General features: G+C 40.5%; 1 protein-coding gene across 1 annotated transcript; it reads left to right on the forward strand.

Moving 5' to 3' along the window:
* Positions 1–11,279: 11,279 nt before the first annotated feature.
* LOC129720584 (uncharacterized) lies at positions 11,280–11,816 on the forward strand. The gene has a single exon (XM_055672072.1). It carries the CDS (start codon positions 11,280–11,282, stop codon positions 11,814–11,816), a length of 537 nt encoding a protein of 178 aa, XP_055528047.1.
* Positions 11,817–18,723: the final 6,907 nt, after the last annotated feature.

Raw genomic sequence — 18,723 nt, forward strand, 5'->3', positions numbered from 1 at the left:
ATCAGCTCGAAATATGAAAAAAAATTATTCGTGATTCGAAAAAATTTCGCTCGCGCAAAGTCTGCAAGAATCTGCACACATTTTGAGAAAGTCTGCGCAAATATAAGGAGACTCTGACAAAAAACTGCAGAAACTATTAAAAATCTGCAAATATCTGCGAATTAATAAAAATCTACACGCGGACTCAAAAAATCTGCGTTTTGCAGACAAATCTGCACATCTGGAATCCCTGCCTTGAAGGACCACCGATTTGTTCCATAACGGCACAGAACGGAAGGTCAACTTCAGGTATATGATCGAACAGAAAATGCACACAAAAAGGACTGAAAAATGACAATTGAATTTTCTGTGCTCTCGGGCAATATTTATTTGTCGTGTACGTTTATGCCGCTTTGCCAGTGGTATAATGTGGCATAATTTATTCGATGTTTTGAATTGACGGTTATTTCAACAGTTTAACCCGTTTAATACAATCTATTACGTTCGATGCAAAAACGTTTTGGGTAAAATTCGCAATTATTCACATTTGTGGAGTTTGTCATATTACAATAGTGTAACGAAGGTATTGTAATCGACAAATGTTGATTTGAAACACGAACAACAATCAATGTTATTGAAAAATCGTGCGTTTTAAAACGGTAATAATGCAATTCTCCCATTTACAATTGTACCATGTGTCATAGACGGCTATTTTTGAAAATTGTTGAAATTTAAAATGCAGCTCGTGAGTTTTTTTATTTCAACTAAAGAAAGTACTTTGAGTTTTTAAAAATCATGGCACAGATGGATTTTTTAACGCAAATTTTCCGAATATTTATAATAAATGAATCACATTTTTATTCGAAAATGAAATTTATAAACTATTTTCATCCTCTTATAAGATTATATTAAATGTTTTGCCGATTGACCCTAGTCCATTCTGGAGAATATAGATTTTCTACTCATTAATGTGACATGCGACATGCCATTGAAATAAAAATAAGCTGAATAAGGTTAATTAAAATCAGGTTAGCTTCTAGAGCAACGAATAATGCGATTGTAAGAGGTACCGGTTTCATTGTGCAGTCTTTTTTTTTCAAATCTGATAAAAATCTAATCGTGATTCGAAAAAATGCGCTCGAGCAAGCAGAAATCAGTAAAAATCTGCACACATTTTGAGAAAGTCATAGGGAAAAAAATGTAGTTAACCTTCCCGCATAATCAATAACCATAAAACGTGCCTTACAACTAGTTCGGGATATAGTTTCGACTGTATGGGGTATCGTTAAACCATATGGATTATCATCCGTTTATGGTTATTGATTATGCGGGATGGAGATTGAAAAAACCGCACATACCTGCTATTCAAAACAAATCATCGTTTTGCTGACAAATCTGGTATCTCTGCTGACAACCGAAAGTGACAACCTTACAGAACACTAAAAAAGGATCCCAAGAGGTTCGTTTCAAGGGGTTTCGAAATGCGTCGTAACCTGAGAATACTCCGAAGTAATCAATGTCATTTTTTTCGAGTAATCAAAGGTAACCATCAACAATCAATGACAAATAAACTCAAGTACGAGTAGAAAAAATTTATTTTATTATTTATTCACTTTTCGGGTTTCTTGCATGCATTTGAATGTCGTTCCATTTTGACATAAGAGCGCTTTTTCTATGGATGAGGGCCCAACTAACAAACCCCCGACTAAGGAGCAACCGGTAAGCGAATCACCATTGTATATCAATAGTGCCTTACCTTTAGCGTTCGTTCTTATATGGAAACATTTGTATAATACATAACGCGCTCAGGGGAGAGGTGGAGGAAAGGTATCCAGCGATTTTTTTTTTTTTTTAAGGGGGGAGTTAGTAGCTTAAGTATTTATGATAAATATTAGTAAATAATGAGTATGTGTGTCCAATCACAAATGGTGACTTCTCAACACTGTTAGAAATTTGAAATTTTAATTGTTAGGATTTGTTTGCTTTCGCAATAAGGACTTATCATTCGTAGGGATTTAAACCTACTTGTCAGAAAAGGGGAAGTAAACTTACAACTAACTTAATTGCTAACTTATTGGCTATAAAGAGAGCTTATCGTAGCAATTGAGGATTGCAACGATTTTTGTCGAAAATTGTTAATAATTTTATTTGACATAGCTTCTAATGGTTCAACACCAGTAAGTCTATGTAATTCGAGTGTACCAAACCAAGGAGGACGCTTCAAAATCATTTTCAGAATTTTATTCTGAATCCTTTGGAGCGTTTTCTTCCTTGTTGAACAGCAACTTGACCAGATCGGTACAGCATAAAGCATTGCTGGTCTAAAAATTTGTTTGTAAATCAAAAGTTTGTTCTTTAAACAAAGTTTAGAATTCCTGTTAATGAGAGGATATAAACATCTCGTATATTTGATGCACTTGGCTTGTATACTCTCAATGTGCTCTTTGAAAATAAGTTTTTTATCATAAATTAGTCCCAAGTACTTAACCTTGTCGGACCAACTTAAAATAACCCCATTCATCTTGACAACTTGATTATTGTTTGGCTTGAGGAAAGACGCCCTAGGCTTATGCGGAAAAATTATCATTTGAGTTTTAGAAGCATTGGGAGAGATTTTCCACTTTTGCAAGTAGGAAGAAAAAATATCTAAACTTTTCTGCAATCGACTGCATATGACACGAAGGCTTTTTCCTTTTACGGAAATGCTTGTGTCATCGCAGAACAATGACTTTGTGCATCCTGGAGGCAAATCAGGAAGATCTGAAGTGAATATGTTGTATAGGACTGGCCCCAAGACTGAACCTTGAGGTACACCTGCTCTGACAGGAAATCTATCAGATTTAGAATTCTGATAGACAACCTGCAGAGTTCGATCAGTAAGATAATTTTTTAAAATTTTGATAAGGAAAATCGGAAAATTAAAAGTTTGCAATTTCGCAATCAAACCTTTATGCCAAACACTGTCGAATGCTTTTTCTATGTCTAAAAGAGCAGCTCCAGTGGAATAACCTTCAGATTTGTTAGCTCGTATCATATTAGTAACTCTGAGCAATTGATGAGTTGTGGAATGCCCATGGCGAAATCCAAACTGTTCATTTGCAAAAATTGAATTTTCGTTGATGTGTGACATCATTCTGTTAAGAATAATTCTCTCAAACAGTTTACTTATTGAAGAAAGCAAACTGATTGGTCGGTAACTTGAAACTTCAGCTGGATTCTTATCCGGCTTTAAAATTGGAGTAATTTTTGCATTTTTCCATAATTTGGGAAAAAATGCAATTTTGAAGCAGCAATTGAAAATTTTCACTAAAAATTCCATTGTGCTCTCAGGGAGATGTTTGATTAGTATATTAAAGATTCCATCGTCACCAGGTGCTTTCATATTTTTGAAATTTTTAATAATTGATTTAATCTCATTCAAGTTAGTTTCAATTATTTCTGCAGGTAAAAAATTCTGGGAAGAAATTAAATCAAATTGACGTGTGACTTCATTTTCAATTGGACTCACAAAATTCAAATTTGAGTTATGAACACTCTCAAACTGCTGAGCAAGTCTTTGAGCCTTTTGTTCATTGGATACAAGAAAACGTTCACCATCTTTTAAAACTGGAATAGGCTTTGAAGGTTTCTTAAGAATCTTCGACAGCTTCCAAAATGGTTTTGAATATGGTTTCAATTTTTCAACTTTAGTCTCAAAATTTTGATTTCTCAGAAGAGTAAATCTATGTTTAATCTCTTTTTGTAAATCTTTATAAATAGTTTTAAAAACAGGGTCACGAGAACGTTGATATTGACGTCTGCGGACATTTTTCAAACGAATTAGAAGTTGAAGATTTTCGTCAATTATTGATGAATCAAATTTCACTTGAGCCTTTGGAACAGAATAATTCCTGGCATCAACAATTGCACATTTTAATGCTTCCAAAGCGGAATCAATATTCACTTCGTTTTGCAAATCAAGCTCATTATTGAAATTTCTCTCAATATGAGTTTTGTATCTTTCCCAATTAGCCTTGTTATAATTAAAAACAGAGCTCATAGGGTTTAAAACTGATTCATGTGATAAAGAAAAAGTTATTGGAAGATGGTCAGAATCAAAGTCAGCATGTGTGATCAAATCACTACACACATGACTTTGATCTGTTAGCACCAAATCAATTGTTGAAGGGTTTCTTACAGAAGAAAAGCATGTAGGACTATTCGGAGACAAAATAGAATAGTATCCTGAAGAACAATCATTGAATAAAATTTTTCCATTGGAATTACTTTGAGAATTATTCCATGAACGATGTTTAGCGTTAAAATCGCCGATTATGAAAAATTTCGAACGATTTCTGGTGAGTTTTTGTAAATCACCTTTAAAATAATTTTTGAGCTCGCGTGTGCATTGAAATGGTAAATATGCTGCGGCAATAAATAAAATCCCAAGTTCAGTTTGAACTTCAATTCCCAAAGTTTCAATAACTTTCGTCTCAAGATGGGGAAGAGCACGATGTTTGATTCGGCGATGAATAACAATTGCAACTCCACCGCCGGAACCCTGAATCCTATCATATCTATGAACCACGTAATTGGGATCATATTTTAATTTTATGTTAGGTTTCAAAAATGTTTCAGTAATAATTGCAATATGCACATTATTTACTGTTAAAAAATTAAAAAGCTCATTCTCATTGGCCTTCATTGAGCGAGCATTCCAATTTAATATTTTAATTGTTTTATTTAAAATCATTGCTAAATTTTAAATTAGAAACAATTTTAATAGTAAAATTTGTGCCTATTTGAATGGCTTCAAACATTGATTTTGCCTGCAACATGGCGTTCATAAGATCGAACATTGCCTGTTGCAAAAAAGAAAGTTTACCTGCCGTAATAGACCCCAGGCAGTTGACATTAGAAAAAATATTTTCGGTAGCAATATTAGCTGGAGTGATAGGTGTACAATTATTATCTAGCGTGTTTTGCTTACCCATATTAACGGTCATTTTCGAACTACCAACACTAGGCGGTATAATGTTCGAACTACCTGTAACCTGTGCATAAGTTAAACGGGTATGCAAAGGAGTAGGTAAACTATGCGTCACTGGTACGCTTGGAGAATTTTGTTTTGAAGTTGGTTTTAATTGAGAAATTGAATTTTGTTTACCTTGCCTTGCCTTAACAATTGCTAACCGGACTGGGCATTGATAAAAATTTGACATATGGTTGCCGTTACAATTCGCACAGCGAAAATTTTTACTCTCTTTCACAGGACATGTGTCCTTTTTGTGAGAAGAGTCTCCACAATTACGACATTTTTGGTCCATGTTACAGAATTTGGAACCATGGCCATAACGTTGGCAAGTACGGCATTGGGTGATATGCTTTTCACCTCCGCCATACTTCCTATAAGTTTCCCACTTTACACGCACATTATACAAAGCATGTGCTTTTTCAAAAAATTTTAAGTTGTTAACCTCATTGCGGTTAAAATGAATTAAATAATTAACAAGGGAAATTCCAGTTCTCTGACTGTTTTCGCCTCGTGATTTTTGTTTCATTAGAATTACTTGGGTAGGGGCTATGCCAAGTAATTCTGTTAAAGTAAGTTTGATCTCATCAACGGTTTGATCGTTGGTGAGACCTTTCAAGACAACCTTGAACGGCTTGGCGTTCTTGGTGTCATATGTAAAAAATTTGTACATCTTGTCAGTTAAATACTGGACAAGACGATCACGACCCTTTACTGAGTCGGCTAATAAGCGGCATTCACCTCTACGGCCAATTTGATAGGTAACTTTAACGTCAGAAACAAACGTTGAAAGTTCCTTTTTGAATATATTAAATTCAGAAGAAATAGTTACCACAATAGGTGGAACTTTCTCCTTTTTTAAAGATTTTATATTTTGTATAGTTTCATTATTAACAACTTCCATTTCACCAGCTTCTTGCTCAGGCAAAATATCAAAAGGATTGTCACTACAGACACTCGAAGTATCAGAAAGAGATGCCTCTCTTTTCCTCCCCGCAGCGATGCGAGGTTTCTTTTTCCGTCCAGCCATTTCAGGTGGTACGAAAAAAGTTAAAACAAATGTTGAATTCAAAAGTAGGTAGTCTTGAGAAAGACTGATGGGAAATAACTTTCAGGTAGTCTTTAAAAGACACACTGACAAAACACAAACTTTGAAGCTATAGGCAGTCAAAGACCAGTCCACAAGCAACCGAAAAAACGTCTGACCTGTAGGACAGTTCAAGACGCACTGAAGGTATCCAGCGAAGTGTTACACTGCATAAGACCACCATGCAAATTTGCGTTACTTAGTTGATGGGGGTTTTGAAAATTGCCAAATTTCACGTTACGTAATATACGAATATTCTTTAAGAGGACTCTAAACGAGATGGTAATTAGAGACTTGAAACAAAAGATGCGACTCTCACTTTATGTAACTCGTGTTAATAATCTGATTATTTTCACAGTTAAAAGGAGTAGATTACTGAAAAACAATAAAGGAACAGTTCTACAATCATCTATGCCGGTATCTGAGTCAGCTGTTTTGAAGAATGCTAGGGGCAAGACACTGCGTAACCCAATAGGTGATTAGTAATCCTAACAAAAAGAAACAACCGGTGTCATCTTGCAACCTGGATAGCTCAACCCAACGCGTGAAAGTCCTTCACTAGTTGGGCTACGAATTTAGTGCAACGAGCAAAATTAATTCGATTGTATTCATTGTTACTAAGTGTTTATCGTTGCATTTTCAGACACTCCTCTAGTTACATCAAAACTCTTTGAAGTCATATTATCGTTGTTGTGATGTTGGTGTATAGAAACATAGTAAAACGGTATGTCAAAAGTACAACCGGCTATATTGCAAAAAAATGCCAAAGACTAAAGTTGTTTATTAAAACAACCGATGACCAAAATTCATCGCATCTTATAATATACTATTTCGATGCATTCAAATTATAAATCCGGTAAAGCTACATGCCTTGCTACTGATATTCATTCATTTTAGAAGCAATTCACAATTTGAAACACATGAATTTGCGATTTTCGTTTGCTTAGTTAGTAAGAATCTATTAACGAGTAGAAAAAGTTATTTGCTGTCGCTTGGTGATGCCTCGTCTTCAACCGTACAAAATAAAAAAACGCTTCCCCGCTCGTGCCTACTTGTTGATCAAACCGTTTCACCATGTCCTATACGCTATGGTTGGGAAGTTAATGTGATAAATAAATGATAAATATTAATATATATATCAACCATTACCGAAATATTTTTCATGAAATAAAGTTGTCAAGCCCCTAGAAATATTGTGTTTTCCTTCTTACAGATGCTTAGCAGGGTTAACCTGTAGTGTTTTCGCCGACAGATTTATACCAGTGTGTTTGATTGATTTCGATAAAAGTAGTATAAATTTTGTTTATTTTCCGTGTAAAAAGCGTTCTTTCCACCCCTAGGGAGCGCTGCAAAATTCACTGAGCACTTAGCAGTTTTCGTATCACAGATGACCTTCCGTTCTGTCATAACGGGCTTAATACGAAACCGTCAATGTTCACGCAAAGTTCACGCTCCGTTAAATAGGATTCCAGCCAAGTTGATCAACAAATTATCGGAACGGAAGTCCAACAGGCCAAGATGACGCGTCCAAAGCTTTAGTTTCCATGTCCGTCAATCCTACTGTTAACCTACCGAGCATCTACTGTACTCACGATCAAAGTGATATGGAGTGAGAAGTGATAGAAGCTAGATCTATGCGACGCCGGTCTACAATAGCAGCGTCGTCGTTGGGTGTTTACATCAAAAACAATAGCGATCAAAAAGCAGAAACGTGTCGGATAGAATATTTTTTAATTTGCCTATATTTACCGTGAAATAAGATTAAAATAATACTTAAAATAATAGAAAACGATACTCACAGATAGTGCTTTGCTAATTATTGAATGCTACTTAAAATTGGTTACATTTGGTATGTGGTAATTTATGAAAATTATATTGAAATGAATTAAAATTACACTGCTTATACTTAGGTTATAAAATACTGAAGACAACACACAATAAATACATAAAAGTTCCTTAAACTAGTGACTAGAAGAGTAGACGAACGTCGTGACTAGAATACCTCGTGTCGGAACATTGACAATTAATTATTGAAAAATCCTCATTGCAATCGTGTCAAGAGGTGAAGAAAAAAACTATCTAATTGTAAGTAAATACGCTTAATGAAGTGATTTGAACTTATTTGAATATTAAAACTTGCAGTTTGAGCTGCATCAAAGCTGCTTCAAAACCGGTGGTGTAATTTCTTTAAAAATTTCCCGAACATTCTCAAAAAATTGATGAGAGATAGGGATCTAACCTCAAAACGATGAAAGGATTAGTGGATCTAACATGTACCCCCTGCGGATTCTGTGGATTGGTATCCCAGGCGGATGAAGGCATGGTGGGTTGTGACAACTGCAATCTTTGGTTTCATTTCCGTTGCGTAGACGTCACTGAAGCAGTAGAGAATGAGAAAAATTGGTATTGCCTGATGAAGTTTGTCAGAACCAGAAGAAGCTGGAAGAAGAAGCTACCCGGACAGGAACCAAAAAGAAGAAGAATCTTTTAGATAAGTCGAGCAAAAAACCCAACGGAACTGGAATTCATCTTTGGAACTGGAATTAAAAGCGTTAGACAGGGAACGCAAAAGGATGGAATTGGAGATGAAAAATGAGCGAATTCTGAGGGAAAAACGGATTGAAATAGAACGAAGCCTTCAGGAGCAGCGAATGCAGATGGAAAAAGACTTTCGTGCCATTGAACTGCAACAGGAAGAACAATTACTGCGAAAAGCAGGAACATTTGAATCGATTGAGGAAATTGCGAGGGCTTTACCAGGACCAAATGGATAAAGCTGAACACGACATTTCAAATTGAAAGCTGTTACACAAGCAAATACACCTGTACAAGGAATCTCGAAAGAAGTGCCGAAAGTAGATACTCCGCTGAAAAATCCAGAAATACTCAGCCAGAAGAAATCAAAAAATTAAAAACGAAATTTTGAGGATGAAGAAAAAGATACAGAGGGAGATGAAGATAGAGATAAATCAGGAGAGACGGATAGTGAAACAGAGAGCTACGTCGAGAGCGAAGATGAATCAGAGAGCTCTGTTAGCGATTCCTCTTTGGAGGAAGATAGTGAAGAAAAAAACAATGATAGGAGAAAAAAGAATAAGCTCAAGAAGCAGTTTAAGTCAGAAAAGCCGAAGACACAGCATGGACAGGGGCGTGCTCCTTCTAAAGCACAACTGGCAGCTCGGAATGGAATAAGTAAAAAACTTCCCGTATTTTCCGGAAAACCGGAAGAATGGCCGCTTTTTATTGGGTGTTACCAAGCTTCGAATGAGGCTTGTGGTTTCACGGATGTGGAAAATCTTGTAAGGCTTCAAGATAGCTTAAAGGGGTCAGCTTTGGAAAGCGTTCGGGGACAGTTGCTGTTCCCAAAATCAGTGCCAAAAGTTGTCAACAAACTTCGCCAGCTGTATGGGCGCCCGGAACAGCTACTGCAATGCAACCTTGACAAGGTACGGCGCTTAGAAGCCCCGAGGGCAGACAAATTGGAAACGTATGTCCCGTTTGGTAATGCTGTAGAGCAGCTGTGCGACCATCTAGAGGCAGCGAATATGAAGCAACATCCGATCAATCCTATTCTTATCCAGGACTTAGTCGATAAACTCCCGGCTCACGACAAACGTGAATGGGTCCGTTTTAAAAACCGTAAGAAGAAAGTGAATCTTCGTACTTTCACCGACTTTGTATCGAAAATCGTCGCAGAAGCTTGCGAAGCCAACGTGAAGATAGAGTTCAGATCGGAAACGAAACCGATGACTCATGAGTATACAGGAAAAAGCAAACAGAAGGAAAAGGGAGCACACGTTTATAATCACAGCGCAGAGGAAAAGTCAAACGTAGGACCCAGTGGGAATCATCCCAAACCATGCAGAGCGTGCAAAAGGACTGATCACCGTCTCTGATTTTGCCAAGATTTCAAAGCGATGTCTCAGTCGGACCGTCTGAAGCTGGTCGAAAAGGGAAAACTCTGCTTTATTTGCTTGAACGATCATGGTAACGCTTCGTGCAAGTTCAAAATTCGTTGCAACATTGACAATTGCAGAGAGCGACACAATCCTCTTCTTCATTCCATCACCGAGTCCGTGGCAATCAACGCACACTTTCGGGGTACCACAACCATTCTCTTCCGTATGCTCCCTGTGACGTTATATTGCGGTGAAAGGTCAGTTGACACCTTGGCGTTCCTGGATGAAGGTGCGTCTGTAACCCTCATCGAAAATGTTTTAGCCGAGCAACTCGGTGCTCAAGGTACGAAGGAAAAGCTGACTATTAAATGGACGGCCGACATCATGCGCGTTGAGAAAGAATCACGGCGTATGAGCTTGCTGATATCCAGACGAGGAAGTACGGAGAAACATCAACTCAGCACAGTCAGAACAGTCGAAGAGCTGTTGCTTCCAAAGCAATCGTTCGATGCTTCCGAGGTAATCAGCCGTATGAAAAATCTTCGGGGACTTCCAATAGCATCGTACAAAAATCAACGTCCAGGTTTGTTAATCGGCCTAAATAACCTGCATCTTTTAGCGCCGATTGAAACAAGGATTGGTGAGCTCGAGGAACCCATAGCGGTATGTTCCAAGTTGGGCTGGGCGGTTTACGGTCCAAATCAGTTGCAACCATCGAATTCAGGGGCGTATCTAGGGTATCACGACGCAGTCAGCAATCAAGACCTTCACGATTTGCTAAGAAGTCATTATTCTCTAGAGAATTCCGTGGCCGTGAAGCTACCAGAATCGGACGAGAATCGTAGAGCCCGCGAAATTATGGAAAGGACCACTAGAAGGGTTGGGGTTCGGTTTGAAACGGGGTTGATATGGGATGACGAAGATGCTGAGCTTCCATACAGTTATCCGATGGCTCTAAAGAGGATGAAATGTTTAGAGCAACGTCTTCTGAAGGATCCCGCTCTGTTCGAGAACGTATGCAATCAGAATTGAGCAGTACCAGCAAAAGGGCTACGCGCACCTTGCGACCGCTGAAGAACTGGCTGAAACCAAACCAGGCAAAGCATGGTATCTTCCACTCAACGTCGTTGTCAATCCCAAAAAGCCCGGAAAAGTTCGTACTGTGTGTGATGCCGCAACTAGCGTAAGAGGTATATCTCTAAACTCTCTACTCCTCACGGGTCCTGATCTTCTTGTGTCCATTCTGGCGGTGTTCTGTCAGTTCCGGGAACGACCAATCGCTATTGGAGGTGATATCCGCGAAATGTACCATCAGATGCTGATTCGTTTGGCGGACAGAAGGGTGCAACGGTTTTTGTTTCGCCGAAGCACCAAGGACGAACCTAGTATTTACGTGATGGACGTAGCAATTTTCGGATCAAAGAGTTCTCCTTGTTCGGCCCAGTTCGTCAAGAACAGAAACGCGATGGAATTTGCAGTGCAATATCCGGAAGCCGCTGCAGCAATCGTTGAGAAACATTACGTCGATGACTACTTCGACAGTGTGGATACCATCGAAGAAGCGGTTCAGCGCGCAGAGCAGGTAAAACTCATCCATTCCAAAGGGGGATTTGAAATGCGAAACTGGGTTTCTAACTCAGGAGTAGTTCTCAGCAGTCTTGGGGAAACGAGAGCCGTCCAGTCAATACATTTTAACCAGGACAAAGAAACGGGAAATGAGCGGGTGCTTGGTATTATTTCGAATACAACTCAAGACGTTTTATCCTTTTCGACCGAGCACCGTAAAGATTGCAAGATTATTTGCAGGGCCTCAGGATCCCGACCAAGCGCATCGTCCTGAGTTGTGTCATGGGTTTTTTTTGATCCACTGGGACTTCTGTCATGTTTTACTGTGCATGGAAAGATGCTGATACAGGATTTGTGGCGTACTGGCTGCGAGTGGGACCAGGATATTGACGACGAGAGTTTGGTTAAATGGAAGAAGTGGGTAGAGCTGTTGCCGCTTGTGGAGCAGATTCGTATTTCGCGACCATACTTCAGCAAAACGCCCTCTTCGGAAATCGACAATCTTGAGCTACACATATTCCCCGATGCCAGCATCAACGCTTATGGTTGCGTAGCGTATTTTCGTGCAACAGTTGGCGATCAAGTTAAATGCTCATTGGTAATGTCCAGATCTAAAGTAGCTCCTCTTAAACTGCAGTCCATTCCCCGGTTGGAACTGAGAGGAGCCGTCCTTGGGGCAAGAATGCTACAAACTGTCGAAGCTACTCATTCAATTCCCATCAATCGTCGCTTTTTCTGGACGGATTCTCAAACCGTTATGAGTTGGCTGCGGTCAGATCAGCGAAAATATCAACAATTCGTCGCCTTCAGAATTGGGGAGATTTTGGAGACAACCTCATTAACTGACTGGCGCTGGATTCCGTCTCGGCTCAATATCGCAGATACGCTGAAAAAATGGGGCAAAGGACCACCGTTGATTTCCGATGCAGAGTGGTTTGATGGTCCAAGTTTCCTGTATCAATCGGCAGAAAACTGGCCAACAGAGAAACTGCCGCAATCTAATACGGAAGTCGAAATGAAAGCATGCCTGTTACACCACGAAATAAAGGAACTTTCTGAGTCCGTAATCGACGTGGAAGTGACGTGGTGCTGGCGTGAACTATTGCGAATCGGTGCGTGTGTCATTAGGTTCATTGACAATCTCCGTCGCAAAGTGGAGAGACTTCCAATACGTACGCTGCAGGCAACTGAAAAGCTGAAGAAGTTGTTAAAGTCGAACCATAAAGGAACGCTACAACCATTACAGCAAGACGAGTTCCTAAAGGCCGAATTAATTTTATGGAGGCAGGCACAACTAGAGGCGTTTCCAGATGAGGTAGTAACGCTTTTGGGAAACGACTTATCGAAAAAGAACCGGAAACCAATGCAGATCGGAAAACGTAGCTTATTGTATAAACTTACTCCGATCGTTGACGAGAACGGTGTGCTTAGGATGGACGGCGAATGGTAAATTCGAGGACAATATCTTTCAACACGAAGTTTCCCATTATTCTACCGAAAGGGCATGCAGTAACTAAGCGATTAATACAACATTACCACGAAAAGTTTGGCCATGCGAACCGGGAAACGGTCTTCAATGAGCTTCGGCAGGAGTTCTATGTTCCAAATCTGCGAACTGAAATCCGGAAAGCCGCATCTGACTGCATCTGGTGCAAGGTGAACCGTTGTTATGCAGAAATTCCGATGATGGGACCCCTTCCGGTTCAGAGAATTAGTCAACCGCTTCGGCCATTCAGTGCTGTTGGTATCGACTATCTAGGGCCAGTGGAGGTTATCGTGGGTCGCAAAAGAGAAAAGCGGTGGATAGCACTGTTCACATGCTTGGCTATCCGCGCAGTGCATCTAGAGGTGGTCTTGCAATGTCGACGCAAGCTTGCTTGATGGCCATCCGACGATTCATTTGTAAACGCGTGGCTCCAGACGAAATCTTCTCCGACAACGGGACAAATTTTAAAGGATCCAGTAAGGAGCTGATTTCGTGGGTGAAAAGGATTAATTTGGAATGTGCCGATTTAGTAGTTAGTAGCCAACTCAAATGGCATTTTAATCCTCCTGGTACTCCACACATGGGAGGTATTTGGGAGAGGATGGTTCGTTCGGTTAAAGAAGCGATGAAAGTACTGGATGAGGGAAGCCGACTGACGGATGAAGTATTGCTGACTACTTTGGCCGAAGCGGAAGACATGTTGAACACTCGACCGCTAACCAATGTTCCCCAAGATTCAGCGGACTTCGAAGCGATAACACCGAACCGAACATTTCCTTCGAGGTATGTTCAAGCCAGTCGATGGTCATGTGGATAAGTCAACAGACTACGGTGAAGTTTTGCAATGTTTGGCGGACCAGATGTGGCGGCGTTGGTATAAAGAGTATTTACCGACAATCAACAAGCGCACCAAGTGGTTTGCTGAACGTAGGTCGTTGAAGGAGGGAGATTTGGTTTTCGTTGTGGATGGACAGAATCGTAAAAGTTGGGTTAGAGGAATAGTCGAAAAAGTAATCGTAGGATCGGATGGCAGAGTTCGGCAGGCAGATGTTCGTACAATGAGTGGCATATTTCGCCGTGGCGTAGCCAATCTTGCAGTGCTGGAGGTTCATGGTAAATCCGGAACTCTTGAAGGAAGGGTACCGGAGTTACGGGCTGGGGTGTGTTAACCTACCGAGCATCTACTGTACTCACGATCAAAGTGATATGGAGTGAGAAGTGATAGAAGCTAGATCTATGCGACGCCGGTCTACAATAGCAGCGTCGTCGTTGGGTGTTTACATCAAAAACAATAGCGATCAAAAAGCAGAAACGTGTCGGATAGAATATTTTTTAATTTGCCTATATTTACCGTGAAATAAGATTAAAATAATACTTAAAATAATAGAAAACGATACTCACAGATAGTGCTAGAATACCTCGTGTCGGAACATTGACAATTAATTACTGAAAAATCCTCATTGCAATCGTGTCAAGAGGTGAAGAAAAAAACTATCAAATTGTAAGTAAATACGCTTAATGAAGTGATTTGAACTAATTTGAATATTAAAACTTGCAGTTTGAGCTGCATGAAAGCTGCTTCAAAACCGGTGGTATAATTTCTTTAAAAATTTCCCGAACACCTACCTTGTATGATATGAATGACAAACCAGTCACATCATTATTTCTTGGTACTAAACAAAACATTTCCATGGTTCTAGTTTTGATTGTGCTAAGTTTGATCACAATTTTCAGCTTCTAAAGGTCAGTGTTCGAGTTTCTATTTGCCCACTGTGCAATTGATGATAGGATTCAAGCGTCAGAGTGGAAATGTTTCCTCAGTTTAGTGAAATATTTCATTGGATCAAGCTTCTAAACTGTAAGCTTTTTTTTCTTCGACGCGCTTGGCAATGCCAATATTAAAAAGCTTTAGCCTTAAAATATTTTTCCGCTTGAAGCGCTTCTAAGGAAAACCTACCTAGCGCGTTAGAAACCGACAAAACAAAGCTTTTTTAGCTGGAAAATTTGAATTTGCATAATCGTACAACCTTTTCAAGTTCACTTGAAAGTATTACCAGGAACTGCGTGCTATTCTGTGAACCTGTTTTTCTCTATGGTAATTGAAGTAGAAATGTTTCACAGTATAGATGGTAATTTACACTTTTGAGTTTATTAACACGGTATTAGACGCAGTTTTTCATCCCTTCATAGAGGAATTTATGGAAATTAAAACGCCAAAATCGACGAAACTACCGAAAGAATCAAAAGAAAAACCTTGGACTTGAAACATCAACTTCACAATGATGAAAAACTGCAATTAGGCAAAATATTTAATCACTAAAGATTTCCTATTGAGAACGCCTCAAAAAATTATTTTGAAAAGTTTTTTCATTAGACAGATATTAGACGAATATTGTTAAATACTAGGTATCTAGTTTCTAGAACTATTGATAGATTAGTTCTGATTTAAAAGTGGTGTCCAGCGAACAACACATCAATTAGTTGGCGTTAGTCAAACAAAGCTATGATGATTACACCCGAAAAAAAAAGAAAGATTATAGCTATTCAACCATTCCGATGAATTTTGGTGCTCCTAGCCATTACCAAAACCAGTCAACTTACGTGAAAGTTCGCATAGTAATCGCTCGTCGGGTTCGTTGCTTCAACGTTTGCGAGAAAACTCATTTAAGTCTCTGAAAAAAAAAGTTAGTTGCTAGGGACGCCAAAATTCATTGAAGTGGGTGAATAACTACACTCTTTTAATTTTTTTCTGGTTTGAACTTTTGGAGTGCACCTATGTTGACCAGTGTCATTTACACAGTTTAGAAGTCTAAAACGCATTAATTTTCCGTTTTTCAATTTTTGACACCACTTTCGACATGCTGAAGATATTTGAATCAATTTTCTCATTCCCAGCGTATTTCGGTTCTCATTTTCACTAAAAATGAAAATCGAACCCCGCAGCCATACACAGTGCCAGACAGTCTAGTAGTCGGGGAGTTCAACTGCAAATCAAATCAGCATTGCCATGCTGCCACGCCACGCCATACGGCTGGGCAGCAGCGAAGGATTGTCGGAAAAGTGACGCGTAGAATAATTCGAAGCAAAATGAAAAAAAAAATCTTTTTTTTTCCTGTCATCCTTGATGGCAGGGACGTTTCCCGTCTGCCAAACCCGGATTCGGTCCCGATGGAGGAGTTCATCAACTATGCTGCCGGTCGCCGGTTGCGCGAAGGGAAGAGTTCCGGCCGGTCGATACCACTTTCCAGATTCTATGCTGGCAGCCAGGGGCATTATTATTGGCGTGTAGAACCGGCGAAAGAAGGGTAGCGAAGCTCGTCAAATTGTCCGCCACATAACGCCAATGTCTGGGACGGAACCAAGTCGGAAGCGAGCTCCTGTTTGTTCCCTGAATTCAGTGTCTACATGGTGACTCGAAGCGGCGAGCGACGTGCGTATATAGGAGGTGGCAGAGCCGGTAGAGAAAGTGTATGTTTGTTGAACTACATTTTCCAGTCCCAGGATATGGGCCGGAGAACAGCGCAGGTGTGGTGGTGAACGACCCGATGACGTCTCTCTCTTTCTCGGTCTCTCTTCATCTCCCCTGCTCTGTGTCAGTCCTGTTTCGTTCTCGGGAGTAGCATGTTTTTATGCTACTGGTGCAGCATATCTGCCGCCACCGTCGATAGCTGCATCAGACAGAGGTAAGGATGAGGTAAATGACTTGACATATTTTACTGCCGGTCGGTCGACATCGCAATAGACTTGCGAGGAGTGCGCTCACACCACTCGCTGGTCGCTGTCGGTCACTTCCTATGTATAGTATGATGTTTTTTCCCTAACGGTAGCTAGAACCGAGTGGCGTTGTCGCCGGCCGGAAAAGTCACCGGCCGTTGGGTTTTGAATTTTTTACCCTCCGGTTTAAGTCTATTGGCTGGTCCTGGAACGAGACGCGGATGTCGGGCGCACTGGAAGAGAGGAACAAATTATTCTATATACAATAGGCTACCCTTTCCTGGATCTGGAGTACTTTGACTCCTTTTGGCACTGCGGATATTTTCAGACGATAGTCTAAGGGGGGTCGCGATTGGTAAGTACTAGGTACGACAGAATGTTCCTGAACTTCGCCAAGAGCGGTACGGGGGAATGTGTTCCGCTCTGGAGGAACGGAAGCAGCAGTGATTGCATGATTTCCAAAAGTTCAACCACGCTTTCGGCCGTATTTCCAGACAACCAAACATCAGTATGAAATAAGTCCTGAATTAGTTCCCTTTGTTGACGGATTAGAAAGACTTCAAATAGTAATTCCAATCATGTTAGTACGACTAAACCCTGTACTAATTACATGAAACTCGACACGCTTGATCCTTCAGTGACCCTCCATATCATCAACAACAAAAACGAAATTATGCTGCCACATCGAAAAAGTAGCGCAAGCAGGTTCTTCCTCGCAGCTCCCCTTCCATGCCAGACGGCAATTCCTGCTTCTCTCTCCGTTGAAACCACGCGTCCTCGCCGGCCACGTTTCCTCGAAGCTATATTCTGAATCTGGGCTAGAAATTTTCCCAGACGGGTGCATCTGCGCAGGCGTCCCCTTCGGTATCCGTGCCGGCACTACTGTATGTGACTATGTTTCAAATTGCAAGGTCGGCGAACCCAAGTACATATATAATAGCAATGTTGCGGAAATCTACCCGTCCGTCGACGACGTCGGCGAAAGGATACTGTCCAGGATATTTATCCGAGCCATGGCTCTGTGGTGCACTCTCACTGCCACTGCCACTGTCATCGCCATGGGTACGCTGCTGCACTGTTTTTCCTGCGAGTTGAGGTTTTTGTGTAAATAAGAGGGGTGAAAAGCGTTTGTCGATGGCATGGCGCAGGGTTTGGGGGTCTGTCTGCTGCACTCATCCCAGCGATCGAAGCAGGCGACGACGACGACGACAGTAGAAGCGAGGGCAAAAGTGCACAATTATGCCGTGTTGGTACTTATTCCCGGCTGCAGGCACTCGGCGAGTGTCGGATCAGCCAGAAGGAGTGTAGTAGGCCATGGACGAGACACTGAGTCAGCAGCGGAGGAAAAACGGAAAAAGTGAACCCGCCGTGCGTGTCCGTTTGTCCCTCTGAGGTGAACAGAAAGTGAGGTGGCCGATGTCTGTGTTTGCTCTTTACAGGTTTGTTTTAAAATACGCTGCCGCATTGACACCCCGGAACTGGTCCACAACTTGCTGCGCCGTATCCAGGGCAGACTGGTGGTACTGGTGGTTTTGGGAGGCGGCCGAGAGCCGCCGGATTTCAGAGGTTAGACTCCGTCGTCTATGATGGCATCAACGGCAGTGTTGTAAGCTGTGGGAATAAAATTGTGATATTGTTTTCACTTTTATCATGCAGAAGTTGAAATTCATATATTTCTGGTAATGCATCTTAAAATTGATATTTCTTTAATCCTGTTGTATCATTGGAATACGATTGTTCTTGAAAAATCTTTAAAACCTAACTCCATCCTGAAATTTTTACTGAAAGTTTCGAAATGTCAATGTCAAGTTTTAACGTAAAATGAAATTTGAAAGTATCGAGAGCGTCACGAAAATTGTCCAGTTTATAGTGCTTATAACTAAGTTAATTTTCAACGGATTTCCTTCCATTCTATGCCGAACACGCATCAGTACTGGACGTGTTTGGTGATCGGTCCGATAGAGTATAAAACAAAAGACGT

This window comes from Wyeomyia smithii, chromosome 2 (genome assembly GCF_029784165.1).
Source record: "Wyeomyia smithii strain HCP4-BCI-WySm-NY-G18 chromosome 2, ASM2978416v1, whole genome shotgun sequence".
Classification (NCBI taxonomy): Eukaryota; Metazoa; Arthropoda; class Insecta; order Diptera; family Culicidae; genus Wyeomyia; species Wyeomyia smithii.

Excerpts from the sequence above, each read along its gene's own strand:
- LOC129720584 (XM_055672072.1), top strand. The coding sequence starts at position 11,280 with ATGTACCATCAGATGCTGATTCGTTTGGCGGACAGAAGGGTGCAACGG.